Source organism: Culicoides brevitarsis, chromosome 1, assembly GCF_036172545.1.
Source record: "Culicoides brevitarsis isolate CSIRO-B50_1 chromosome 1, AGI_CSIRO_Cbre_v1, whole genome shotgun sequence".
NCBI classification, from domain to species: domain Eukaryota; kingdom Metazoa; phylum Arthropoda; class Insecta; order Diptera; family Ceratopogonidae; genus Culicoides; species Culicoides brevitarsis.
Genome location: NC_087085.1, coordinates 11,329,891 through 11,356,696, shown reverse-complemented (window position 1 = coordinate 11,356,696; position 26,806 = coordinate 11,329,891). Strand labels below are relative to the sequence as shown.

Sequence of the window (26,806 nt, the reverse complement as noted above, 5' to 3'; positions counted from 1 at the left end):
TTAAATTGTGTCAATATTTTTGAATTTTTTTAAACTTAAAAAAAAATATTATTAAAATTAAATTTAAATATTTTTTTTATTGCGAGCGTTGCCTGTACCTTTACTCAATTATTATCAATTAACAATGCCATGACACTTAAAATCAGTAACCCACAATATATTCATTATATAGTCATATTGAAAACTAATCTCCAGCAAACATACAAAGTACGGCTTAAAACATATGGTTTACCACAAAAATTTCATATCTCAATATGCTAAAATGTAGAAAAAACAGATTTTTGCAGAGATTCTCCCAAAAACCCAAAAAAAAGAGAGAGAGACAGATACAAGTTCATGACAAAATGTAGTATATGTGTGAAAAAGTGACATGAATGCAAATCATCCGACGAAAATTTCTTTAAGAGTTATAAAATTTTATAGACACATCATCATTCTCGTCAGATCTCGGTATGTATGACATTGCTTTTTGTTATACCTTAAATAGAGGGAAAAAGGTGCAGTCACATTGTGTTGATAAGGTGTCTGCCAATTATTATTGTTATCGTCTTCTCGTTGCTATAAATATTTTACGTGCATTCCAATGTACTTATTTTTGTCTTTTCACGAGAACGACAAGAGATAACAACAAAAATAATCATCATCATCATGCTCGTTGTCGTCGAGCACAAGATGCGATAATAACAAATGGGGAGAACGAGTGTGTATATTTACCTTAAACAAAAGGATTAACACGAGCAATGAGTTAGGTGGGAAATTTAATGTTTACACTTGAAATAACAAAATGCATTTCTTTGTCACTCGCAATTTAAATAGGGATGGCGTGAATTTTTACCCTATTTTTAAGTTTTTTTAAGTAGATGAATTTTGTGGGATGAAAATGCATTTTGAGAGGATATGTAAAGGTAAATAAAAATTTTATAGCACGTGAAACAAGCATTAAGCCTCTTGACTTATATGAACTCTTCAAGAGTCATAGAGAGCCAGAATTCCCAAGTTTCATTTTGAATGGAAAATCTGAAAAAAAAAACTGTTAGTAAACCTGTTAAAATAAAAATCAATTTACTTACCATGTTTCATGAAGTTCAAAAACTCAGTCCTCCTAAAAAAAAACTAAATTAATATATTAAAAGAAAAACTCGCGAAAATTTGAAGATAACACAAATAATCATCAGTGCATTCCATTAATTCCCCGTTGAGCTCCAAGTTTCAATCGAACATTAGTTTATCATCGTGCCGCCTCCTTAATTTTCCGTCTTTCTTACACACTATTGTCTTATGATGTAATCAAAGAATTCCCCCGGCCCCTTATCTATTGATGATACCTTGGTGATGTAAGCAATTTCGTATACTATACGTTCAGAGGTTTTTGGTATGTTAACCTGTAATAGACCTTAATTTTAAAAGATTATCTAAAAGGATTATCTCTTGAGGGAAAACAATATCTATCTTCTTGCTGCTCCTGCTCATATGCGGTGTATGTTTATTTAGCTTATATTCTGCCTCATAAGGCTTCTAAATAGAAAACCTATATATGGTAGAGAGGTAGGTAGATAGATATGTGTTTTTAAAAGGCACGTTCTCTCTATTTATCCAATGACTTATCAACAAGAGTGTGGAAAGGCACTTACCTATGGCGGCATGTGACTGAGCAATGTATGAGTTTGAGTTTTCTTTTTTTTTTTTTTTTTAATAAAAAGGGACTTTTATTCATCTCCAATATCGCATGGGAATCAATACAACGTCAATATTGAACGAAAAAAAAAAAATTCGATACACGGAAAAAGGTGAGGCTAATAAAATATCATCAAATTGATATTGTTAGATGGGTATTTTTTTTCACTCTCGCTCGGTGTTAAAAGGGAGCGAAGGAACGTAATTCCTTCTGATTTATTACATGTCGTCACGTTATTAATCCCTATTTTGTAATTGATTCATGTTTGAGTGCTTTTCGTGTAATAAAAGGTCAATTAACATTGTAATCATTACCGCGTCACGTTGTTTGGTCGTTCGATCCACGCACACGAGCGACGGTTAATATTTATTTCGAACGCATACCAGACATTCATAACATTTACACGCATTGTCGTCGTCGTCTTCGTTGTCGCCTTTTCACACATGAACCAAATAGACGATGTAAAGGGGGTCATCAAAACATCAGTTGACGCAAAATCAGGGGTGATAACGCCTTAAAAATGTGTTTCAAATGATGATGAAATTTAAACAAGAATCTTAAAAAATCAAATTTTTCAAGATTTTTATACAAATAGAATTTTTAAAAGGTTACCTGATGAAATGAGATTTTAAGAAAAAGTTCTTTAATTCATGAAATTTTTCTTCTGATAGTTTGATGAGAACTTTAGATAAATTTCTACTCGATCAATTGCCCTTCTGATAGTTACGTCTCTGCCTCTACCATAGCGATATATTCCTAACGTCGTGTCTCACATATTTTAGCTGGTTTAGGTCTTCTTGCGTTATACCCCAAGTTAGTTATGGCATGTTCGGCGGAATATTTGTCGGTCTCGTTCTATTTTTGCGAAGACAAGACGACACAAAACGCAAACCAGAAATAAATAAACAACTTATTATTATTGTATTATTAGTGCGATAACACAAATACTCACTCTCTCTCTCGGTCCAATATGTGCTCGTTCGCATCATCATGTGCGCCAGGCTAAAAGCTTTCTGAATTCCATTTAGTGTCATCGTCGCCTATGGTGATACGATGGCTTTTGGATGACAGAATAAAAACTCTGGTTTATTAAATTATATTTTCTTGTATGATATTGCGATTTTTCTCGTCGCTTCTGTTCCCTGAACTAACTGACAAGAGCAATTTAATTTTTTCATTCTGTAGGTATCCAAAAAAAGATCAAAGGAGCATAATTTAATATTTTTTGTTGATCGTTGCCTGCCTTTATTACAATGTTTTAAGGGGTGAAGGGGTTTGCCGAAATAATTAATCTTCTTTATTTTTTTTTTTGTCATCCCTCGAGCCAACTCATCATCTTATGTTAATTGCATACCATCCGTGACGTCGTCGTAGCGAGAAAACGTGTAACGCATCGTCGGCAATAATTCCGGTTTGTTGTCTCCAATAACGGTCAGTTTTCAACTCATTAACGCGTGAATCGTTGTTAATGACACTTTTATTATATTTTTTCCATGAATTGCGTTTAAATTCAGTAAACTCATCATGAACAAACGCACAGCATGAAGTGTAATTAGATTGTTTCGGGTTAATTTTTTGGATAAACTTTTAATTGCTAGTTGGAAGGTAATGAAATGATGATGAAAATTTATGCAAAAACTTTTGAAGGCGTAGGAGAGAAGACGTCTAGTTTTTGTTCAAATAACTTATCTTATTCGAAGTCAACCAATTTTCTGAAATCAGAGACTTTTTCAAAGAAAAAATTGCATCATTTGTCTTCTGCGTTTCACATCATAATTCTCCCCTTTATCCAAGGGAATTTGAAACTACTGAGCTTTCACTTTTTGTTTAAATAAAAAATAGCACCCAATAAAAAATATGTACAAGAACTGACCTTTTGTCTACCCTCTTTTTGTCTCCTATTGCAAATTACCCTTTGGCTTTCTCTGTATCTGCTCCTTTTTTTTTGGCAAATCTTTTTATTTTATTTTTTACCCTTTATTGTCTTGTACAGTTCGAGGCTGTTATTGTTACATGGCACGAAACGCAGAACAAGAAAATGAAAAAGAAATTTCGTTCATGTCATTAATTTTCATCACCTGCGAACCCGAGAGACGTGATAGTGCATGACTTACAAAATTATAAAAATAAACATTCATCCGTTTTTTCTGTTGATTGTTGGAGGCCAAAAATAGAATAACAAAAAAAAATTAAAACGACATAAATTGAAATTGTTTTATTTATTCAATTACTTAATTAAATTTAAATATATCAAGAGCCATAGACACGACAGATTGCCAAAAATATTATTATTATTATATTGTTATTTTATGCAATTTGTTAATATAATAACGATAATTTATTTTATTTGCTCATATGGTTGCGAGTATTGTATCAAAACATCAATTTCGTGGTTAAATCATATTTAAACTAGCGTGAGTCTTCGTTAAAATATTCAAATTTCTATTAGTGTCTACTCCTATCATGTCATATTTATTGTTTGTATTAAATATTATTATTATTATACATATTGATACAAGGAGACAGGTCTTGTTGCATAATGTGTAAAATCAATTATTAAATAATACTGAATGTTATTCTTCTTGTGTGTGTGTTGTTTCTATATATTTTCCGTAAGATATTGTTGTAAAGGAGACGTAATGACATTACGTGATGTTTAATGTGAGCCAGGGGATTTATAATGCTTGTTATACAGCCGAGTTAAATAAGGGCGGGATGAAAAGTTTTTGCACTTTTTCATGGTTAATTATTTTTTTGTTTATTAACAAAAAGAACACAAATAAAAAGCTTTAATTGAAAACGTAAGTTGAAAATTTTTGAATTTTATAAAAGTTAATTACAAATCATATTTTATAAACAATTTCAGATATTAAGGACTTTCTTGGGAGAAAAAGTGAGCAAAAAAGAATTGAAATAAACTTGAAGAACTCAACAGACATATAGTGAAAAAAATTGAAAAGCTGTACAAAAATGGACTAAATGAATTGCTGAGTTACTCAAATGCATATTCCTGACTCGAGAGCTTTTTTAGCATCTTTATTGGTTTATTTGAAAATAAAGTAAAGCAAAATATTGTAATCAACTTGGTCGATACGGCAACTTTAAACTTAGTTCGGCTCAAATATTAAGAAGAAGTCTATAGCTCCTGCTTGTTTCTGCACAAGTTTCCCTCGCAATTGAATCTCTTCGCCGTCTAAAGGTGAAAATATTTCTTATTATATTACTTAAATATCTTAATATTTCCCTGCAGCATATTAGGTCGAACCAAATTATGTAAATATAGAAGTATGATATCAGTAAAAAATTTCAAATTAAAGAAAGGAGACCAAAAATAAATATTAGAAATGTTTTTATAACAAATGTTGTTAAAATGCTATACAAATTCAATGAAAAAGTGTTTATTGAAAAAATCTGAAAAAAAACATATTGTTCACAAAGCCAAGGCAACAAAGTATCTCATAGTTTTGAGTTTAGTTTATTAACCTCATATCATCTAAAAAATGACAAGAGCAAGCTTGACCAATATTATTCTTTGAAATTGAAATTATGAAAGAAGTATCAGTAAATGCAATAATATATTGTTGAAGTATTATTTATTCGATTAAAAAGTTGTTCTTAACAAAATGCTACTAAAAGAAGCAACGAGACGTAAAATTATTCTGATCATATACTACATGATTTTATAAGTGTCAGTTTGAAAACTTTTCAACCAACCCTTCTCAGCCAATATAAATTTTCCTCTACATCTTTAAAGTAAAACAAATCATCTTTGTCTCATATCTCGTTGTCTTTGTATACCAAACGACAGGCAGTGTAAAAACATCTTTGGTTATATCGAGAAAATCGACGAAAACAACAACACGGTGAAAATAGACTAATCTCGGTATAGTGTATGCTCCTTTTATTACACAGCTGATAAAATAATATAATAATAAAATATGATAAACAACCTCGGCAAATACACAGAAAAACTACATACATCGACACAGAGACAACCACATCATACGTCATGTTTATCATGTAAGTGCCTTTTATTTTATGGGTGTCGTGTTGATGATAAGTTGTGAATGTTGAAGGAAACAGATTGATATTAAAAGCGACGCAGCATTTATTGATCAGTTTTGATTTTTAGCTGTAATGCGCGTACCATTAACTCTTTCGCCGTCGTCGTCGTCGTCACTTGTCTCCACAAAGTCACATCACATCGGGAAAAGTTAAATAAATAAATAAACACACAAAGTTGGAGAAAACGTGTAATAATAATAAATACATTGACTCTTCTTGTGAAAGTATCGCAGCGTTACGACGACGTTTAATGGGCGACTTTATTTGAAGAGGAGACTGTCTTAACTCGAATGTGTGTTACGGTAGGACGACGTGATATTACAGCTGAAAGAATTTAAGTGAAGTGAAATAAAAATAATAAATAAGAAGAGTGTGTCACACAAGCGAGCAAGATGATAAGAATCGAGCATCATCATCATCAAAATGAGAAATCACAACAAAAAAGTGGAAAAAGTAAAAGTAAGAACAACAACAATAATGGCACAAGTAGTGGCAGCAACACAAAAAATAAGGCGACAAAAGAAAATGTGTCAAACAACAACAACAACAACAAGAAAAGTCATAAAAAAGTAGTAGAAGAAAGTGATACAAACATGCTAAAGACAAAGTTCGGTTACATCATTCACCATAACAACCCAAAGCCCGAACGTACGCCATACTCTGAGCTAAAAAGGCGCTTTCATGCCTACGAAGCTGTCGTAGCGAAAGCCTTGAAGCAACAAAAGGTCTTCCGCATCATCAGTGCCTACGACGTGCCAACAATTCGACGCGAACTCTACAAACGTGGATGGGTCGAAACCGTTATGCATCCATGGCAGAACGAGTACCAAAAGATGACGGATGCCGAGTTGTGCGAAAAAGCTGGGCCCGGAAACGATTTCGAGCACGTACTTTTGTCACGCATTACCGGCGAAAAAGCTGCCACATATGTATGGCTGACGGCAAATCAACTGTACACAATTCACAAAAGAACGCCGTTACTGAGCAAGATTAACATTCGCGACATAAATTTCGGCGCCAAAGACGGCCTTTGCAAGTATGTCGAGTTACTGAAGCACGACAAGGAGAAAAAGGCGAAATATCGTATCAATCATCCGCGAGTGTACAATGTAACAAACGACGAAGGCTTAAAGCACTTTTGGGAAGACTTTCATTTGACAGCTGCTGTTTCAATGATCTTATATCTCGACACACGCGACAACATTTACGAGTATTTTTCGATGCACAACGGGACCATAGACCGCAAAAATTTAGATTTTGCCTTTAAAGTCATCTTGAAACGTCTTGCGGAATTTGAAGGGTCTTTATATCCCGAAACGCGGCCCGAAAACATGCATCTCGAAGAACAGTGTTTGGAAGAATTACTCAAAGCACATAAATCTGTCGTTCTAAATGGCGGAAGTTTCTTCGTCGATAATGACGATGTCGAAACATGTGCGCTCAAGGACGACTACGTGTGTCAGATAAGTATTTTAGCTGAAGAGATAAGACGTCGATGGAAAATCAATCGACACGATGGCGTACGGAACATTTGGCTGCTGAAGCCGTGCAACAGCTCGCAAGGACAAGGCATCATCTTGAGTAACGACAGACAAAAGATTGAACAGCACCTGTGTAGCAAGGTGAAATTTGTCATTCAGAAATACATTGAGGAGCCGCTGCTGTGTTACAACACAAAATTCGATATTCGTTCGTATTTCATGATTCTCGTGGATCAAACGCACGTTCGGATGTTTTGTCATCCGGTATGTAGTGTCAAATTAGCTTCGTGCGAATTCTCGTTGGATGACCTTAATGAATCAATCCACATCACAAACGCCTATGTCCAGCAAAAGTATCGCTATCAAACGAGTAATCCAAATTTGCCGGCACATCACATGGTAAAAAAATATATATATTTAAAAAAAGTTCATCTCACTCAATATTTTTACCCATTTTTTTTCTCTTCTTTTTTTTATTGATATTCAGTGGAGTTTGGGCACATTAATTTTGTATATTGAGAGTATTCGGGGCGACGGACACATGTGGAATGAAAAAGTTTATCCGACCATGAAAAGAACTTTAGAATCGTTATTTTGGATCAGCGTGGAAAATATTGACCTAACTCCTGGAAGGTATATGTGCAAACTTTGACAATTATTATTTATATCCGAGAAACACTAATATTTCTTCTTCTTCTTGTTTTTCGCTTCATTTTTATTTCATTTTCTGATGAATTTATCTCTCTCGATAAATCTTTCGGTTCTTATTACTGCAGATTTGAATTGTTTGGATGTGATTGGTAAGTAGCAACACGTTAAGGCAATTATTTATCATTTTTATGGATCGTTCGTTTATTTTTTGTTATTTTCAATTTTAGGATTATCACTAATGATTATAAGCCGTATTTGCTGGAAGTGCAAAGGCCGCCGGGCATGGGAATTTTCAGTCCTGTTTCACGGATTGTTTGTCCTTCGATCTTGAGGGATGTTGTGAAAGGTAAGTAATTACACGGAAAATACTTGTTTTCTTCAACCTACGTGGATACTGAAGTGGAAATTTGATCCAATTTACCTAACCTAAAAATTGGTCTATAAATTTTCCATGAAAAGTCGTTTTTTTTCAATGAAAAACAACAAATAAAAAGTTGGTCATGAACGACCTTGACTTTTTTTTTATTTTTTGCCTTTTTCATTACCCTACAAACCTTTATTTTTATGTTTTTCCTCATAAAACACGCCCTCTGACGGGTCTTTTTGTTTTCTTCCAAATAGAATTTCGAGAAAAAATAACAAAAATACGCATGTTTATTCCAATTTTCTAATATAAGAACATCATTAATTTTATCCTGAGACTTTTTTTCTCTATCGCGTATTTATTACATTCATCTACCCGAAAACAAAACAAAACGCACACAAAAAAAGACAAGTTTTCCATTGTCATGAGCATTATCAGGCGTCACCACATTTGTCTTATCTTTCAATTTTTCTTAGTCAACCTCATCCACGTCGTTGTTGTTTTTTTTTTATTATTCCAAAATAATAATTTATTTTGTCTGTCCTCAAGTACAAAAAAATATTCGTTTCACTTAAGATTGATTGATAGAATAAAAAAAAAGTTCGAAATGGAGACGCCTTATCTTTTTCACATGAATCACGCGCCAAATGACGATAGAAAAATAAATAGTAGAAGATAACTAATTTCAATTGTTCGTAAATTGCTTAAAATCGTCATCATTTGAGAAAATTACACAGAAAAAAATCTCTCTTGTGGTTTTTTCGTTGAATAATTTTTTTCTGTCAATTTATTTAATTTTTTATTTCTTTTTCTATTTTCAGTTTCCGTTGATTACTTTATCGACAAAACCGCGTCAACGGGAGATTTTGAATTAGTTTGCGAAGTTCCTTTTAGTGAAGTAGAAAAAATGAGGAAAAATAAAGAAAAGCAATAAAAAAATAGTTTAAGTAAAAAAAAAACGTCGTTTCATTTTTGATTTCGTCCAGAATGCAATTATGAAGTGCAATAAAGAATTTTTTTGAGAGGTAAAACGTTTATTGGTTCAAATTATTTTTTAATTTTTTGTTGAGTGCAAAAAATGCTTCATATTGCATCCTAAATAATTTTTTTTTGCAAAAGTCACAGACGAAGTGATAAAATGTTCTTTTTTCATTTTATTACAATTTTAAAGTATAAATATTTTTTTTAAAAACTGAATATTGATTTTTTTATTTGAAATTTAAATTATTATTTAATGAAATTAAATAAAAAAAAATAAATAAAATAAAATAAATAAAAAAAAAATAATAATAATATTAAAAAATAATTTTTTCAACCAAATTTAGATGAATTTAATTTTTAATATTGTTAGCTTCAAAAATATCTAAATTTTTGAGAATTTTTTTTTATTCATAATTCACAAAAATGAAATTTTGAAAAAAAAAATTAAATATTATGAAATAAAAATATTTAATATTCCAATAATATTTATTTTAATTAAATTATCTTAAAATCTTTGGACATTAAAAAAATATAGTTTAAAAATTATTTATTTTTTTATTTTTATTTTTTATTTTTTTACATTTAATCTTTTAAAAAAATTAAATAAAATAAAATAGTACCTATTAAATAAATAATTAAATAAAAAAAATAAATTTTATAAAAATTTAATTTTAATAATTTTTTCTTTAAAAATATAATTTTATTTATTAATCCTAATTTGAATATTTTCAGGTCCAAAATAATGCGAAACATTTTATAAAATTTTACATGCCTAAATAATTTTTTAAAATTACCTGTAAAATTTTTGAAGCATAAAACTCGAGTGTACTCAACACACAATGCACTTTCAGTTTAAAGAACCTTTATTTTAACATTATATACCATTATAAATGTAATTCAATTTGAAAGAAAATGAGCAAACGAGAAAAAATTGCAGGTTGCAAACATTTTACGCAACTACCTTAACAAAGGCAGCAGCAGCAGGCACTTCAATATTATTTTCAGATGGTACTTGATTTGCAGTCATGCCCACACTACAACTATTGTACGTTGCAGCAACTTCCCGTTTAACTTTTTCCTGTTGTTCCTCCAGCTCGCCATTGTTTTGTTGTTGTTGTTGGATATTTTGATACTCTGCAGAACTTTTGTATAACGGCATTTCATGTACAATTTCAAAGGCACCCGTATACGCCGTGGGATCTCTTTGAAAATCCACTGTGACTGTAACAAGCAGAAAATTTGAAAGTTAATTTGACGAAAAAATTTTTTTTCAGAAGCTTGAGTAAAAAATTACCTTTGACTAAGTCTTCGAGCACGGTGTCAATAAGTACATTCGAAACGGGCGTATAATGCTCCAAACTTGGCGTCGCGTTAATTTCAATGAGATACACCTTGTAGTCCTCCGTGATCATCCAATCGCATCCAAAGAGCTGATACCGTCCCGGACGATGCTCAATATGATCGTAACTCGTTTCGACAAATGCCTGCAAAACGCGCTTCATTTCCGGATAAATAACCTCCCAATAAACGTCTTTCTTGCCGATTTTCTCGAAATACTGATTGAGTGACGCTAAGCTCATCATGTGATGGTCTGGCGCATCGGGATCCGTTTTCTCGTGATATTTCGACTGCACACTCGTGTTCGTGATGTGACAACTTTCGTGGAAATCTGTGAGGGAAAATTGTTTGCTGCACAGTTTGATGCTGCAAAGTGGATGGGACCATCCCCTATAGTGTCGCCGATCGAGACTGATGAGGAAATATTGACGAATGTCGGTTTTTGTGTGACCGTAGAGCAGCAAAGGACGCTCAATGTACTTTTGAATGATGAATTTTCGGTTGGCTTGTTGCAGTAAGGCGAGAATTTGTTCGCGGTTATCCATGAGAGTGACGCCATCTGCTTCGCCGCTCCATGCTGGCTTGAGGATGTAGATGTTGTGATAGCCTTCGTAGAAGGTGTCGGGTGAACAGGCTTTGAGAAAAGTGCCGCAAAGTTGGATTCGGGTGATGTATTCTTTGACGGCGGCTCCATCGAGACGAATTCTTTTCCCTTTTTTGACGATGGCTTCGTGGGCGGCGAAAATTTGATTCCATTGAACGGCATTTAATTTGTCACATTCGCAAAAAAGATCGAAAATTTTGAATTTTTCATGATTTTTTGATAATTTGGAGCAACTTTCGATTAAACGTAAGGCGAAATCTAATCCTTCATGCCCCGTCGAGTCCGAAAGTTTGACGAAAAATTTGTGAATGGGTCGCCCATCGAACAAATATAAAATTAAACCCGTAACTAAATTTAGTTCAAATTGTTTTTTGAACATTTCCACGTCTTTTTCGTCATTTATCTCGAAAGTTCTTGAAAATCTGACTTTTTTCTCCGGATCCCCTATTTTACTGTTGATTTGCTCGACATACCTCACAATTTCATCTTTTCCACAAAAATTCAATCCCGTAAATCGAACTCGATTCATGAGTCCAAATCCGCGATACAAGTCATAAGCCAAATAATTGTTAGCCCAAACAAAGTCCGGCGTGTAATCTCCCAACAATTTGTAAATTAACGCATATTCCGCCTCATTTCCCGGTTTAGACTCATTCACCAACGATATCTTCGACATTTGGTTGTAAATGGCATACCATGCGATGACTTTTTGCTCAATCCATCCGCGACGTCGCATCACTTCGCGAATTCTCGTTGCTCCGTCGCCGCCGCCCATTATTTTAAAAATTTTCTTCTCTTGCACAGCGGCAGACACGCGTTCGCGATATTGCGCAAAACGTTTCTGGGTCTCAAGTTTCTTACCAAACCCCATCCCGGAGGGCAAAAGCTGGGGGGTTTGCGACAAACGACACTTCTGGCAATCGATCCCAATGTAAACAAACCAACGATGCGTCGAGAGAACCGAACGAAATTCATGCAGTGGATTTTTTTTTTAGTGAGGTAAGAAGAAGACAAAGGAAAGACACGATTGATGCAACTTTAGATCAGCCACTGACACATTCCTCGATGAATAAGGTGCTTTTATCTGTATGGCGAAAGATAAATTTTTCAATTGACATAAAAGGTATAAGAGGTTAAGAGCGACAAGTGATGGCGTTACGTAATTCTTTTGAACAAGTTTTAATTTTTTTTCCATTTCTTGCCGCGATATTTTTTGTGAGTTCTTCATTATCAAGAAAAAATTTAAAATTTTATAAAAATAAAACTTACATAAAATTTAATTGAAATTTTTAATTTGATTAATTTAATAAATTAATAAAAAAATAAAAAAAAAATTAAATAGAATAAATTAAAATTTAAAAAATTAGATAGTTAATATTTTTTTAATATTATTTAAAATTTTAATTAAATATCATATCAAATTAATTAAATACAATAATTTTTTATATGATTTCTGATTTTTAGAGGAATTTTTTATTATAAAAAAATATTTTTATTTATGAGTATTTTTAATTATTTTAATTTTTTAAAAATTAATTTCATGTTTAATTACACAAAAGATTAATATTATTTTTTATAAACATTTTTTTACAACTCACTACCGTATTTTTAAACTATATTTAATTAATGTATTTAATTAAGAAATAAATAATTTTTAAAAATATTGACAAAATAATTTAAAATTTATTTTTTCTAATTTTAAATAAATTTAAAAAAAAATTAAAATACATATTTAAAAAATATAAAAAATTAAAAAAACTAAAAAATTATAAAAAAAATATTATTTTATGCTAAAATAAAAATTTTTCAAAAGATCCTTAATTTAAAAATGATTTTAAAATTTAAAAAAAAATATAATTTAAAAATAAAAAAATAATAATTTTTATAAATAAAATTTTAAATAATTTTATCTTTTAAATTTTTTGTAATTAAAAAAAATCCCGGAAAATAATTGCTTTGAAAAAAAAATACATACCTGTTAAGTAGTTTTACGTAAAGCTAACACCAAAGTGAACATTCAAAACATTTCATCTTTCCTCCTCTATTGGCAGAAAATTGTCACATACCAACTCGTCTGATTAATCGATAAAAATTTCCTATACAATCATTTATAAATAATCTGCCTGATTAGAACTTGCTTTGCATCGTCACACAAATTTCGTACAGCGTAGCTGTTAATTCAAATATGCGAGATAATTAAAAGTGCCTTGTGTTTTGTTCTATTTTAATTAATTAAATTTATCTTTTATTATTAGTAGTATTTAGATTGCTGCTTCATCATTATCATCTATTATGTAGAGTGCAATGTCGCCTCTCGCTCTCTCTCGCTTTCTCTTATAAATAGTCCAACAGTCATTAAAGGGGATTAATAAATATTAAATAAATTATTATATTGAATAATAATTTGATTATTCGTAGTTGTTGTTGTTGTTGGTGTCAAGGTCATCATCGAACATTCTGAATGACCGCTTAGAAGGTGACAAATTTCTTTCTGTCGAAAATAGAATTTTAGTATTGAAGACGTAGAATATTTTCGAAGCCGCCGCAACTCGCTTTTGGGTTGTTGTAGTTGTCGACTACCACTGAAATGGAAAAAAAAGAAAATTTTGAAAAAAAAAAATTAAATTAAAAAATTTTAGTTGAAGAATTATTTTTTAATTTTCTATTTTTTTAATATTTTTTAAGGAATTTTTTTTTCTTTCAAAAGTTATTTTCAGAAATTTTATAATTTATTTTTCAGAATTTGCATTGGGGCGAAGAAAATAAATTTTATTTTAAAATGTGCATTTCATAAAATGTTCGAGAAACTTTTTTTTTAAATTTGTAAAAAAATAAATTTTAAATATTTTAGATCTCAAAGATAATATAAAGGAAAACTTTGAATATAGAAAAACGAATGTTATAAATATTAAAATATAAAGAATTTTTTTAAATTAAGCTAAAATTATAAAAATTAAGAAATCTTCGAAAATTTTTTTTAACCTCATACAATTTTAAGACATTTACATTTTTTAAATAACTAAAAAGTAAATAAATTTGGAATAAAAAAAATGCAAGAAAATTATTTATTAACTGATTTTAATAAAAATTTTTTATTTTAAAGTTTTTCAAAATTTGTAAGCAAAAGAAAAAAGTACCAAAAAAGAGAATAATTTTTTAAGTGAAAAGTATTAAATAAAATTGTTGGATAATTTTGAAAAACTTTCATTTATAATTATTTTAATTATTTAAATAATTATTTTTTAATTTTTTTAATTTTTTTTTTATAATTTTCAATTAAAATTTTAAAATTTTTTATGAAAAAAAATTTTTTTAATTATTTTTTTATTTAAAAAAAATTTTTTTCGATTAAATTTATTAAAAATTATTAATAAAAAATTATAAATTAAATTTTTTATTTTTTAATTTTATTTAATTTTTTTTTAGTAATTTTTTTTTGCGATTAACAAGCAAAAATTGCCCATTTTCAAAAAAATAGCATGGGTGTAATATGAAAAATTTTTAAAAATTGCACTTGCCTTATTAATTCAAAAATTGCATGTTTCTTACCTTTTATCAGGTCTTCCAAAATTTCATTGAGCACGATGGTTGAAACGACGGAAAAATGTTCGAGACTCGGCGATCGATTCACTTCCAACAAATAACAACTAAAATCTTCAGCAACCATCCAATCCACGCCAAAAATCTCGTAATTGCCTTTCTCATGGGCAATATGACTCATACTCTCTTCCGAAAGTTGTTGCAGTGTCTCCTTCATCGACGGATACATCTTCTCAAAATACGCATTCGGATGCCCGATGTCTCTCAAATATTCCTGCAACCGTTCCAGCGTCAACATATGCGAGTCGGGAAGTTTCTTCGAAGCGTTACTAAAATTTTTCTGCACCGAAATATTCGTCAAATGTCCCTTTGTTCGAAGATTTTTCAACGTAAACGGCTCCGAAGCGAGTTTTATCATGCACGACGGATGAAAGAAGGCATTGAAATGCGTCTCATCGATTCGCAGAAGGAGATAATTGCGAATGTGGAATTTCGTTTCGTGTATCAAAAATGGTCTTTCCATGTACTTTTGAATGACAAAGACAAAATCATCGTGTTGCTCGACATGCGACTTAATTTTGCGGAATTCGTCAGACATGATAATGCCTTCGCCATCGACACATCCATCCGGTTTGACGATCCAGATGTTGCGATATCCCTCGATTTTCGTTTCAGGCCAAAAAAGTTTGATTTGTTCCGCGGCATTTGACACCCGATCGATGTAATATTGCATTTTTACTTGTGACGTGTAGATACTTTGTTGATTTCGCACAACCCCGATGTACGTTCGTTCGATGGCACGCCATTGATTTCGGGTGAAAGGTGTTTCGGGGATGCTGGAACGACGTGTGCCAAGCCGTTTTTCGATTTGGCGCGTAATGAAGTTGAGCGCAAGTTCGAGTCCATCTGCTTCGATGCCGTAAATGGGTCGTTGGCAGAAGAAATTCCCCAACGTCGTTGGATTTTTGTTCATATAAAGCACCAAACTCGTGATCATCGTCCAATTATAGCACTCGCGAAACTCATCGATGCCCAAGTCGTCGACAATACGGACCGTCCTTGGCATCCGCACAACATCATTTGACAGCAAATCGTTTCGCAGGTGTTGATTGACAATGTCCACGATGCAACACAACTCGTGTTTCAGGCAAAAATTGTATCCGACAAATTTGACGCGATTTATTTGGTGTGTCACCGTTTGATGGACATAGTAACTCCGGTCCGGAATAAAGATGAAATCTGGCGCTCTGCCTTCCAAAAGACGCGAAATCAACGTTTGTTCGTACTCGTTTCCTTTCGAGGCATTTTCCGCTAATTTTTCGAGCGGCAAATTTCCGAGAGGATTCCGACCGGAAAGCGGGATGTGTTCGAGATACCCGCGCTTGAGTAACTCTGCGCGTAATTTGGGGCAATCCGCGTAGCCGTACAGGCGGAAAAAACGCTTCTCCGCGATGGTTTTCGCAATTAAATCGCGATAATACATCAATTTGAACGGTTCCATGCTGCGTGGGCGTGTGCCGATGACAAGCGTAGGTACATGCAAATTTTATTTATTTATCAGTAATCGATGTCGATGTCGCTGTCACCAAAGTATATGATCAAAGAGAACTAACTTTTTATAAATTTATATTGTTTCAGCGAAGATCATCGAGAGAATCGCGTCACATGTTTACCGATTAAAAATCAACCTTATGGTTTTATCGATGAAAAATTCGTGTTTCGCAACCTAAAAAACATGAGAAAAAAATTAAAATAAAATTTTAAATTAGTTTTAATTTTTTTTAACATAAAATGAATTTTTAAGCATAAAAGGTCATTTTTATTATTTAAAGCAGAAAAATTAAAATTTTCTTATAAAATTATGAAAAATTGTCTTAAAATTCGATTTTATGAGATTTTTTATTGAATTAATTTTAATTTTTAAATGAACATAAAGTCTTGAAAGATAAATAATTTTAAAATATTTTTTTTTTTAATAATTTTTTTAATTTAATTTTTTTTTTTTACTTAAAACGCATTTATCATTTAAAAAAAATTAAAAATTTTTTAATAAAAAATATTTTTAAATAAATTTTTAAAATTAAAATATTTTTAAATTAAATTTTTATTAAAATAAAAAATATTTTTCAAATTAAATTTTTATTTATATAAAAAAATACAAAAAAAAAATTTAAAAAAAATCTTTTTTTTTGAATATCGAGCAAAGTTAAAATTATTAAAATTATTGTAAAAATTATATTTATTTTAAATTATTTTTATTTTTTTTTTTAAATTTTAGTTTCATGCGTTTTTGGTTGATTCGCTTTAAATCCAATCAAAATAATTTTTAAAAAATTATTAAAAATATCAAAATATTAAAAAAAAATATTTTTAATTTTTCGACTTGCGAAACATAAAATTCCTACAGTGATTTCCCTCCTGTCTGTGTTGCATGAATGAATTATTTTTGTTTACCCGACGACGACGACGACGGTGTGCGGCACGTTTCAGTGTACAAGAACATCATTTTAACGAAGAGGAACATTTTAATTAATTAAAAGCAAAGTACACGACACGCTTGGTTTCTATCAATAACTTTGTCAACTTTGTATTGACATAATTAAAGAGATGATGTAATGAAATTTCTCTCATTCCTCGCATGTCACAGAACGTGATTAAAAATTTTATAAAGGAACTCGTAAACACCAATTAAGCCACATAATTCCTCCTTCTTCGTTTTTTTTTGTTCGATGTCTGCGATTTTGTCCCACATATTGCTTTACACAATTTTCTCGTTAGAATATTTTTTTTTCGCCAAAGAAGAAAATAGCAAAATCTGGGATAAAAGCACTGCATGTGATAATTTTATTTCCACATTGGGTGTTACAAAAATTTTATTATTATTATTGTGTGGCACTGAAGAGAAATTCTTGGCATCAGTTATTTGCGGTGTGGTTACGGGCACGTGCGCAATAATTGTCATAAAAGGAAATTATTTTGAAAATTCAATGGATTTTTTTTTTGTGGCAAGGAATTTTTTTAACCATGAAACTTTTTGATGTTGATGTAGAAAAAAATGATTAAAAAGAGAGGAAGGATTAAAGAAGAAAAAATGACAGATTTTAATTTACTCTTTTTAAATTTTATCGATTATAATCTGTGATGAAGCTTGAGGAATTCTTTGTGAAAGATATCATTTACTGAAATTTAATATTTTTATAATTCAATTTAGGTCGCTATTTTCTTTTTAAAATTTTTATTTCCTTAAAAAAAATAATAATATAAAAAAATAGAAAATTTGTACAAAAATGTGCACGTGTTATACAATTGTGAAGAAAAATTTATCAATTTTGTAAAAAATAATTTAAAAAAAAAAAATTTAAAATTATACATAAAAAAAAATTAAAAATAATTTTAAAATTAAAAATAAAAAAAAACAATTTAAAAAGAAAATTAAAAGTAATTTTAAAATAATAATTTTAGTTAAAATATTTTTTAATTGATTTATTATTTTAAAGCCTCTAAAATCATTTTAAATCAAATTTCTAAAATTAGATAAATTTTTTAAATTTAATTTTTTTTAAATAAAGTTTTTGATTAAATGCAAAAATGTCAAATTAATACAAAAAAATATTTGAATACTTAAAATTTTAATTAAAATAGTTAATTTTTTTTTTATAAAATATTTAAAGTTATTTAATATATTATCAACTTTTGTGTTATAATTTAAGGAAGAATTCTTTATAAATTATTTTCAACTAAAATATTTGAAAATTAATTTTTAAAAATAAATAAATTTAAATTATTTAATAAATAATAAAAAAAATTATTTAAAAAAAAATAAATTTAAAAATTTTTTAAATGTTTTAGTGAAAAAATTTTAATATTTCTGCTAAAAAAATTAAATTAAATTTAAAAATAATATTTTTTTTAAATTTTTTCAACGTCTTATCATCTTATCAAGTCACTGAACCCGATTCGCTGCAAGTCATGCAATCGCCAATTTTTCTTTCGATATAATATCAAGCACCTTAACCTGCTGTTTACATAAACTTACATAAACAGACCATCATTTAATTTAATTTGTTCGCTTAGTCTAATTAAGTCTAATCCTTTTATGCCCGTCTCTCGCAATGTGACTGAAGGTAATTTAATATCAGAGGTGAATAAAATAATTATGCCGTTGTCATTTTCATCCAATTTTTTTCCAACTCAGTTTTAATGATGACTATTACGTAAATAAAAAAAGGCAGTTAATACATTTTTTTATTTTCGAAAAAAAAAAATATTGTTTCACCCTTTTTTTTCATCCTTAAAACAATTGATTTTTTTTTAAATATTTCGAGAGCAGATACTTGAAAGGCTTTATTTTTAACCAAGTATTGTGCAATTTATAACAAAATAAAATAAAAAAAAATGTTTCTAACAATGAAGTCTTACAAATGCATTCTTTAAATAAAAGAAAAAAAAAGTTTTTCTAACAATGGACAATTATTGTTATTATTATTTTATGCTTGCTGGCTTTTACTTTTTAACAAACAATGGGAAATTGGCTTCTACAACTTTTGCTTTCTTTCCTCGTATTGTTGCGATCGAAGAATGGGCAGGGAAACAAACAATTGAGAAAAATTCTTTATATTTTAACCGGATATAAATACAAACAGAGCACCATGTGCTTTCTTTCGGTCCTTTATTCGTACACATTTGTTAGAAAATAAATAAAATTCAGAAATTATTATCGTTACACATATCCCGAACTATGTTCAAACTAAAAAAAATATATTTATAACAAAAAAAAAATCCCCAGTTTCTATGACGAACACAAAGTTTTGATCCAACTCATGTCGGTGCTTTGTTTCCTCGCATTGGCTTCGATTATTCGAGTATCGATGACAACGTCCTCGATATTTTCCTCGTACACAACTTCAAAAGTACCTGTTGGCGCAGATGGATCCCGGTTGTGATCAATAACAACTGAAAAGCACAAAAAAAATATATCAGAGAAAAATAAAATTAAAGCAAAATATTTTTTCTACGAATTGTTATGGATTAACGGTTCAGAGAATGCAATTTTTTACGACGTTCTGGTCAATTGGGCTTATTAAAAGGAGGAAAAAAATAACAAAACGATTCAATTTCGAGTGCAATCAGCCGATGTTATTAAAGAACTGACAAGAATAACATTGGCGACATTTTCCGACGGTCATTCCCATGAACTTTCGCTCGGAATCGAGGTCGCCCGTATAAATGAGTCCAATAAATTAAGGCAAAAATTGTTTGCAAAACAATTGAAAAGATTTTATCGTTTTCCATTCTTTTCTTTAAACTACCGAGGAGAGAAAAAAACTTGGCAACAGCAAAAAAATAACCAGTGATTTGAGGAAATAAATAAAATGCCGTAAAAAAAATAAAGTGAAATAAAATAATGAAAAATACCTTTCATGAGATCTTCTATCAGTTTATTGTTGGCGAGTACGGAAACGGAGGTGAAATGTTGTAACGATGGGCCTCTATTCACCTGGAATGCCGGAGCGAGAAAAAAGGAAGAAAAAAACGATGATGTTATCAGAATGTTAATAAAATATTTTCTTTTGTTTGTTTATGCTAATGTTTGGTTGTTGTAGCTGTTCCTGTGCCATTTATTAAAAGACGGAAAAATCTCACCTCGAGCAAGTATGGTGTGAAGTCATGGTCGATTATCACATCGACGCCAAACAGTTCAAAGCTGTAAAATTAAAAATAAAACGTTTAAGATTTTTTGAGAGATAATTTTTTTCAGTGAAAATCTTACCGAACGGGACATAGTTCTACTTCATCCATGACAGATTTGGAGATCTGTGAAATAATTAAATTAAATTAATTTTAAATAAATTTTAATTAAAAATAAATCAAATAAATAGGTATAAATTATTATTTTAAACAAATTTTAAAAAATATATTTTTAAATTTTGTATTTTAATTAAGGTAATGAATTTAAACAAAAATTAAGTCTAAAAAAATAATTTTAATTAATTAATATTTTATTAAAAAAAAGTTAAGATTTCAGTCAATAATTTTTTATTTTTTTTAATAATTTTTATAGTTATACTGACAAATTTTTATCCATTTGGAGCAATATTTGACAAAATTGGCTTTGACACAGTTTTTGACACAGTTTTTTTTACTCTTGATTTAGTTTTCAAAACAAAACTATGTCAAAGAAAAAAAATTTTTTCAGTTTCAATTTTTTGGCAGTTTTGAGTTATAAAATGATTAAAAATGATAAATTAGAGCCCTCTGACAAATTTTTAACCATTTGGAGCAAGATTTGACAAAATTGGCTTTGACACAGTTTTTGACACAGTTTTTTTGCTCTTGATTTAGTTTTCAAAACAAAACTATGTCAAAGAAAAAAATTTTTTTCAGTTTCAATTTTTTGGCAGTTTTTATTTATAAAATGATTAAAAATGATAAATTAGAGCCCTCTGACAAATTTTTATCAATTTGGAGCAAGATTTGACAAAATTGGCTTTGACACAGTTTTTGACACAGTTTTTTTTTTTGCTCTTGATTTAGTTTTCATTTAGTTTTTAGAGCCCTTGACAAAAAAACAAAACTATGTCAAAGACAAAACTTGTCAAAGAAAAAATTTTTTTTTGACACAGTTTTTTTGCTCTTGATTTAGTTTTCAAAACAGTTTCAATTTTTTGACACAGTGCAGTTTTTTTTTGGCAGTTTTGAGTTATAAAATGATTAAAAATGATAAATTAGAGCCCTCTGACAAATTTTTAACCATTTGGAGCAAGATTTGACAAAATTGGCTTTGACACAGTTTTTGACACAGTTTTTTTGCTCTTGATTTAGTTTTCAAAACAAAACTATGTCAAAGAAAAAAAATTTTTTCAGTTTCAATTTTTTGGCAGTTTTGAGTTATAAAATGATTAAAAATGATAAATTAGAGCCCTCTGACAAATTTTTAACCATTTGGAGCAAGATTTGACAAAATTGGCTTTGACACAGTTTTTGACACAGTTTTTTTGCTCTTGATTTAGTTTTCAAAACAAAACTATGTCAAAGAAAAAATTTTTTTTCAGTTTCAATTTTTTGGCAGTTTTGAGTTTTTATCCATTTGGAGCAAGATTTGACCAAAAATTGCTTTGACACAGTTTTTGACACAGTTTTTTTGCTCTTGATTTAGTTTTGAAAACAAAACTATGTCAAAGAAAAATTTTTTTTTCAGTTTCAATTTTTTGGCAGTTTTGAGTTAGAAAATGATTAAAAATGATAAATTAGAGCCCTCTGACAAATTTTTAACCATTTGGAGCAAGATTTGACAAAATTGGCTTTGACACAGTTTTTGACACAGTTTTTTTGCTCTTGATTTAGTTTTCAAAACAAAACTATGTCAAAGAAAAAAAATTTTTTCAGTTTCAATTTTTTGGCAGTTTTGAGTTATAAAATGATTAAAAATGATAAATTAGAGCCCTCTGACAAATTTTTATCCATTTGGAGCAAGATTTGACAAAATTGGCTTTGACACAGTTTTTGACACAGTTTTTTTGCTCTTGATTTAGTTTTCAAAACAAAACTGTGTCAAAGAAAAAAAATTTTTTCAGTTTCAATTTTTTGGCAGTTTCGAGTTATAAAATGATTAAAAATGATAACTTAGAGCCCTCTGACAAATTTTTAACCATTTGGAGCAAGATTTGACAAAATTGGCTTTGACACAGTTTTTGACACAGTTTTTTTTTGCTCTTGATTTAGTTTTTAAAACAAAACTATGTCAAAGAAAAAATTTTTTTCAGTTTCAATTTTTTGGCAGTTTTAAGTTATAAAATGATTAAAAATGATAAATTAGAGCCCTCTGACAAATTTTTAACCATTTGGAGCAAGATTTGACAAAATTGGCTTTGACACAGTTTTTGACACAGTTTTTTTGCTCTTGATTTAGTTTTCAAAACAAAACTATGTCAAAGAAAAAAAATTTTTTCAGTTTCAATTTTTTGGCAGTTTTGAGTTATAAAATGATTAAAAATGATAAATTAGAGCCCTCTGACAAATTTTTAACCATTTGGAGCAAGATTTGACAAAATTGGCTTTGACACAGTTTTTGACACAGTTTTTGACACAGTTTTTTTGCTCTTGATTTAGTTTTTAAAACAAAACTATGTCAAAGAAAAAAAATTTTTTCAGTTTCAATTTTTTGGCAGTTTTGAGTTATAAAATGATTAAAAATGATAAATTAGAGCCCTCTGACAAATTTTTAACCATTTGGAGCAAGATTTGACAAAATTGGCTTTGACACAGTTTTTGACACAGTTTTTTTTGCTCTTGATTTAGTTTTCAAAACAAAACTATGTCAAAGAAAAAAAAAATTTTTTCAGTTTCAATTTTTTGGCAGTTTTGAGTTAAAAAATGATTAAAAATGATAAATTAGAGCCCTCTGACAAATTTTTAACCATTTGGAGCAAGATTTGACAAAATTGGCTTTGACACAGTTTTTGACACAGTTTTTGACATAGTTTTTTTGCTCTTGATTTAGTTTTTAAAACAAAACTATGTCAAAGAAAAAAATTTTTTCCAGTTTCAATTTTTTGGCAGTTTTGAGTTATAAAATGATTAAAAATGATAAATTAGAGCCCTCTGACAAATTTTTAACCATTTGGAGCAAGATTTGACAAAAATGGCTTTGACACAGTTTTTGATTTGGTTTTTCTCTTGATTTAGTTTTCAAAACAAAACTATGTCAAAGAAAAAAAATTTTTTCAGTTTCAATTTTTTGGCAGTTTTGAGTTATAAAATGATTAAAAATGATAAATTAGAGCCCTCTTTGACAAAAATTACACAGTTTTTGACACAGTTTTTTTTTTGACAAATTTTTAACCATTTGGAGCAAGATTTGACAAAATTGGCTTTGACACAGTTTTTGACACAGTTTTTTGCTCTTGATTTAGTTTTCAAAACAAAACTATGTCAAAGGAAAAAAAAAATTTTTTCAGTTACAATTTTTTGGCAGTTTTGAGTTATAAAATGATTAAAAATGATAAATTAGAGCCCTCTGACAAATTTTTATCCATTTGGAGCAAGATTTGACAAAATTGGCTTTGACACAGTTTTTGACATAGTTTTTTCAGTTTCAATTTTTTGGCAGTTTTGAGTTATAAAATGATTAAAAATGATAAATTAGAGCCCTCTGACAAATTTTTATCCATTTGGAGCAAGATTTGACAAAAATGGCTTTGACACAGTTTTTGACACAGTTTTTTTTGCTCTTGATTTAGTTTTCAAAACAAAACTATGTCAAAGAAAAAAAATTTTTTCAGTTTCAATTTTTTGGCAGTTTTAAGTTATAAAATGATTAAAAATGATAAATTAGAGCCCTCTGACAAATTTTTAACCATTTGGAGCAAGATTTGACAAAATTGGCTTTGACACAGTTTTTGACACAGTTTTTGACACAGTTTTTTTGCTCTTGATTTAGTTTTCAAAACAAAACTATGTCAAAGGAAAAAATTTTTTTCAGTTTCAATTTTTTGGCAGTTTTAAGTTATAAAATGATTAAAAATGATAAATTAGAGCCCTCTGACAAATTTTTATCCATTTGGAGCAAGATTTGACAAAATGGCTTTGACACAGTTTTTGACACAGTTTTTTGCTCTTGATTTAGTTTTCAAAACAAAACTATGTCAAAGAAAAAAAATTTTTTCAGTTTCAATTTTTTGGCAGTTTTAAGTTATAAAATGATTAAAAATGATAAATTAGAGCCCTCTGACAAATTTTTAACCATTTGGAGCAAGATTTGACAAAATTGGCTTTGACACAGTTTTTGACACAGTTTTTGACACAGTTTTTTTTGCTCTTGATTTAGTTTTCAAAACAAAACTATGTCAAAGAAAAAAAATTTTTTCATTTTCAATTTTTTGGCAGTTTTGAGTTATAAAATGATTAAAAATGATTGACACAGTTTTTTTTTTTTTTTTGCTCTTGATTTAGTTTTCAAAACAAAACTATGTCAAAGAAAAAAAATTTTTTCAGTTTCAATTTTTTGGCAGTTTTAAGTTATAAAATGATAAATTAGAGCCCTCTGACAAATTTTTATCCATTTGGAGCAAGATTTGACCAAAATGGCTTTTACATTCTTATTAATAAAAATCAAAAAATAATTTTGAAAATGTTTTGAACATTTTTTTTTCTCTTTTTTATATTTATTTATTTAAGATATTTATTTGAAAAATTTTTAGCTTTATGATCATAAAAATAAATAATTTTTTTTTTTTATTTTTTATTTTTTTTTAATTACCTTGCTTTTTTAAAATATTTTTTCAGATCAAAAAAATGCTTCTTACCTGCTTCAACGTCTCCTTCACCATCGGATAAATCTTCCTCTCATAGATATCCCGATGCCCCTGCCTCTCCAAATACTCAAAAAGTGTCGTCAAACTCCACATATGCTGATCCGGCAGCGACTGCGTTTGTTGTTTATACTTTTCCTGCACAACTGTATTCGTAATGTGTCTTCCGTCGGAAAAGCAATCCAACGTATATGGCATACTACAAATTTTCACATCCCCAATGCCTTTAGGAGTCCATCCACGATAATGGTGCTCGTCAATCACAATTAACAGATACAATCGCAAATCAAATTTGGTCTGGTGAATCGTAAAAGGTCGTTCAATGTACTTTTGCACGACAAATTTACGGTGTTTGTCATCATTTCTTATGCGCCGAAACATGCGTCGTGTCTCATCTGTAACGCAAATACCTTCGCCACGATTTGCTGAACCCGGTTTGAGGATCCAAACGTTGTTGTAACCGTCGTAACGATGCTGAGGCCAATAATATTTAATAGCAAGACCAAGTTTACGGATTCTTTGTCCCAGATTCAAAGCCATTTCAGTTGTTCCATGAATGCGACCTCGTTGTTTAACGATGGCTTTGTGCGTTTGAACGATTTTTCGCCATTGGTACGTGTCAAAGTACGTTTCGTTAATTTCGCCGTGTTTTCGGGTTCCTGCTTCGATAGCTGCCACGGCATTTTCGATGCAATCGATCGCATACGTGACACCGCTGACTTCTACTTGATAATGGCGCGTACTGAAAAATCGCTCGATATTCGCTTGATCGTGCAGAAACATGACGAGCCCCACGACAAGAGTCCAGTTGAAGTCTTTGTGAAATTCTTGCAAATCTTTTTCGTTTGTTAACTCATACATTCGCGGAATATTGACGATAGTTCCTTTCGGCATGTTTTTATTCATTTTTTTCACATGATGACAAATTCCGAGCTTCGTGATGATGTCAGTTCCGGTGAATTCGATGCGATTAACTTCATTTGCCGTGGCATGAACATTATAATGCCCCACGGGACACCAAATAAAGTTCGGTTGATAACTTCCAAGCAACTTGCTAATTAGAGCATTTTCGAATTCATTTCCGGTACGAGCCCCATCGAGCAACGTTTTGAGATTCATGCCGTAATAAACGCTCCGTGGGCGAATAACCACGTGTTCGATGAAGCCGCGATTCAGTAATTCAGCTCGTAATTTAATTAGCGTCGCTCCTGATGTGATTCGAAACACTTTTCGCTCCTCAATTGCCTTTCGCACTAACTCCCGGTAATATTTCAATCGATTTTTCCAATCCATAGTTGCCATCGAAGCCGCCGCCGATGATGACGGATTATCATCCCAATTGTCCAACACCCGTCGACGACTCGTGAGGCGACTTCGTATCATGTAATTCGTCTCTAAAAGCACCATTTTTCTTCTTTTCCCTTGTTTTCGTTCGTAAAAAAAAAATAAATAAATAAATAAAAAATCTCCTACTCGATCGTCTCGACGTGAATCAATGAATGAAACAACAACGAAAGACTCCTTATATGCAAGCAACGCGGACAATTTGCTTAATGACTATTTTTTTTTTTGTTGAGCTCGGGCCAGCTTGGAACAGAACAGATGTATGTACTTGTAAAAAGGTAAACATTGTGTCCTGTGATGTTTTCAATTGATTGCATTTTTTTCGCATGTATCTATACACCTTCGGCTGCTTTGCAGGGAAGTCACGTTGTTCTATTAATTATAAACGAAAGACAGAAATAGAATTGCAAATTGTCTGCTGATTTTCTATATTCTGACACGAACATGGCATGC

The 26,806-nt window shown here is 30.2% G+C and overlaps 4 protein-coding genes across 4 annotated transcripts; 1 reads left to right on the top strand and 3 right to left on the bottom strand.

The window, feature by feature from the left end:
- Window positions 1–6,132: 6,132 nt before the first annotated feature.
- On the top strand, window positions 6,133–9,170 carry LOC134837271 (tubulin glycylase 3B-like). Its single transcript, XM_063852638.1, has 5 exons — window positions 6,133–7,620; window positions 7,709–7,854; window positions 7,998–8,021; window positions 8,100–8,218; window positions 9,058–9,170. The coding sequence occupies exons 1-5, from the start codon at window positions 6,133–6,135 to the stop codon at window positions 9,168–9,170; spliced, it is 1,890 nt and encodes a 629-aa protein (XP_063708708.1).
- Window positions 9,171–10,062: 892 nt separating this feature from the next.
- Window positions 10,063–12,189, bottom strand: LOC134836922 (tubulin glycylase 3B-like). Its single transcript, XM_063852207.1, has 2 exons — window positions 10,512–12,189; window positions 10,063–10,438 (listed from the first exon to the last, which is right to left on the bottom strand). The coding sequence occupies exons 1-2, from the start codon at window positions 12,028–12,030 to the stop codon at window positions 10,167–10,169; spliced, it is 1,791 nt and encodes a 596-aa protein (XP_063708277.1). The 5' UTR covers window positions 12,031–12,189; the 3' UTR covers window positions 10,063–10,166.
- Window positions 12,190–13,381: 1,192 nt separating this feature from the next.
- Window positions 13,382–16,240, bottom strand: LOC134837083 (tubulin glycylase 3B-like). The gene is made up of 2 exons (XM_063852396.1): window positions 14,709–16,240; window positions 13,382–13,741 (listed from the first exon to the last, which is right to left on the bottom strand). Exons 1-2 carry the CDS (start codon window positions 16,198–16,200, stop codon window positions 13,668–13,670), a joined length of 1,566 nt encoding a protein of 521 aa, XP_063708466.1. The 5' UTR covers window positions 16,201–16,240; the 3' UTR covers window positions 13,382–13,667.
- Window positions 16,241–19,349: 3,109 nt separating this feature from the next.
- On the bottom strand, window positions 19,350–26,486 carry LOC134837010 (tubulin glycylase 3B-like). The gene is made up of 5 exons (XM_063852314.1): window positions 25,004–26,486; window positions 20,470–20,513; window positions 20,343–20,403; window positions 20,115–20,196; window positions 19,350–19,652 (listed from the first exon to the last, which is right to left on the bottom strand). Exons 1-5 carry the CDS (start codon window positions 26,414–26,416, stop codon window positions 19,489–19,491), a joined length of 1,764 nt encoding a protein of 587 aa, XP_063708384.1. The 5' UTR covers window positions 26,417–26,486; the 3' UTR covers window positions 19,350–19,488.
- Between the last annotated feature and the right edge of the window lie 320 nt (window positions 26,487–26,806).

Coding starts and splice junctions, on each gene's coding strand:
- LOC134837271 (XM_063852638.1), top strand. CDS start 6,133: ATGATAAGAATCGAGCATCATCATCATCAAAATGAGAAATCACAACAA. Junction 7,621..7,708: donor ATTTGCCGGCACATCACATG/GTAAAAAAATAT, acceptor ATTGATATTCAG/TGGAGTTTGGGCACATTAAT. Junction 8,219..9,057: donor CTTGAGGGATGTTGTGAAAG/GTAAGTAATTAC, acceptor TTCTATTTTCAG/TTTCCGTTGATTACTTTATC.
- LOC134836922 (XM_063852207.1), bottom strand. CDS start 12,030: ATGGGGTTTGGTAAGAAACTTGAGACCCAGAAACGTTTTGCGCAATAT. Junction 10,439..10,511: donor GCTCGAAGACTTAGTCAAAG/GTAATTTTTTAC, acceptor TGCTTGTTACAG/TCACAGTGGATTTTCAAAGA.
- LOC134837083 (XM_063852396.1), bottom strand. CDS start 16,200: ATGGAACCGTTCAAATTGATGTATTATCGCGATTTAATTGCGAAAACC. Junction 13,742..14,708: donor TTTGGAAGACCTGATAAAAG/GTAAGAAACATG, acceptor TTTCCATTTCAG/TGGTAGTCGACAACTACAAC.
- LOC134837010 (XM_063852314.1), bottom strand. CDS start 26,416: ATGGTGCTTTTAGAGACGAATTACATGATACGAAGTCGCCTCACGAGT. Junction 20,197..20,342: donor TCACACCATACTTGCTCGAG/GTGAGATTTTTC, acceptor CCGGCATTCCAG/GTGAATAGAGGCCCATCGTT. Junction 19,653..20,114: donor GATAGAAGATCTCATGAAAG/GTATTTTTCATT, acceptor TGTGCTTTTCAG/TTGTTATTGATCACAACCGG.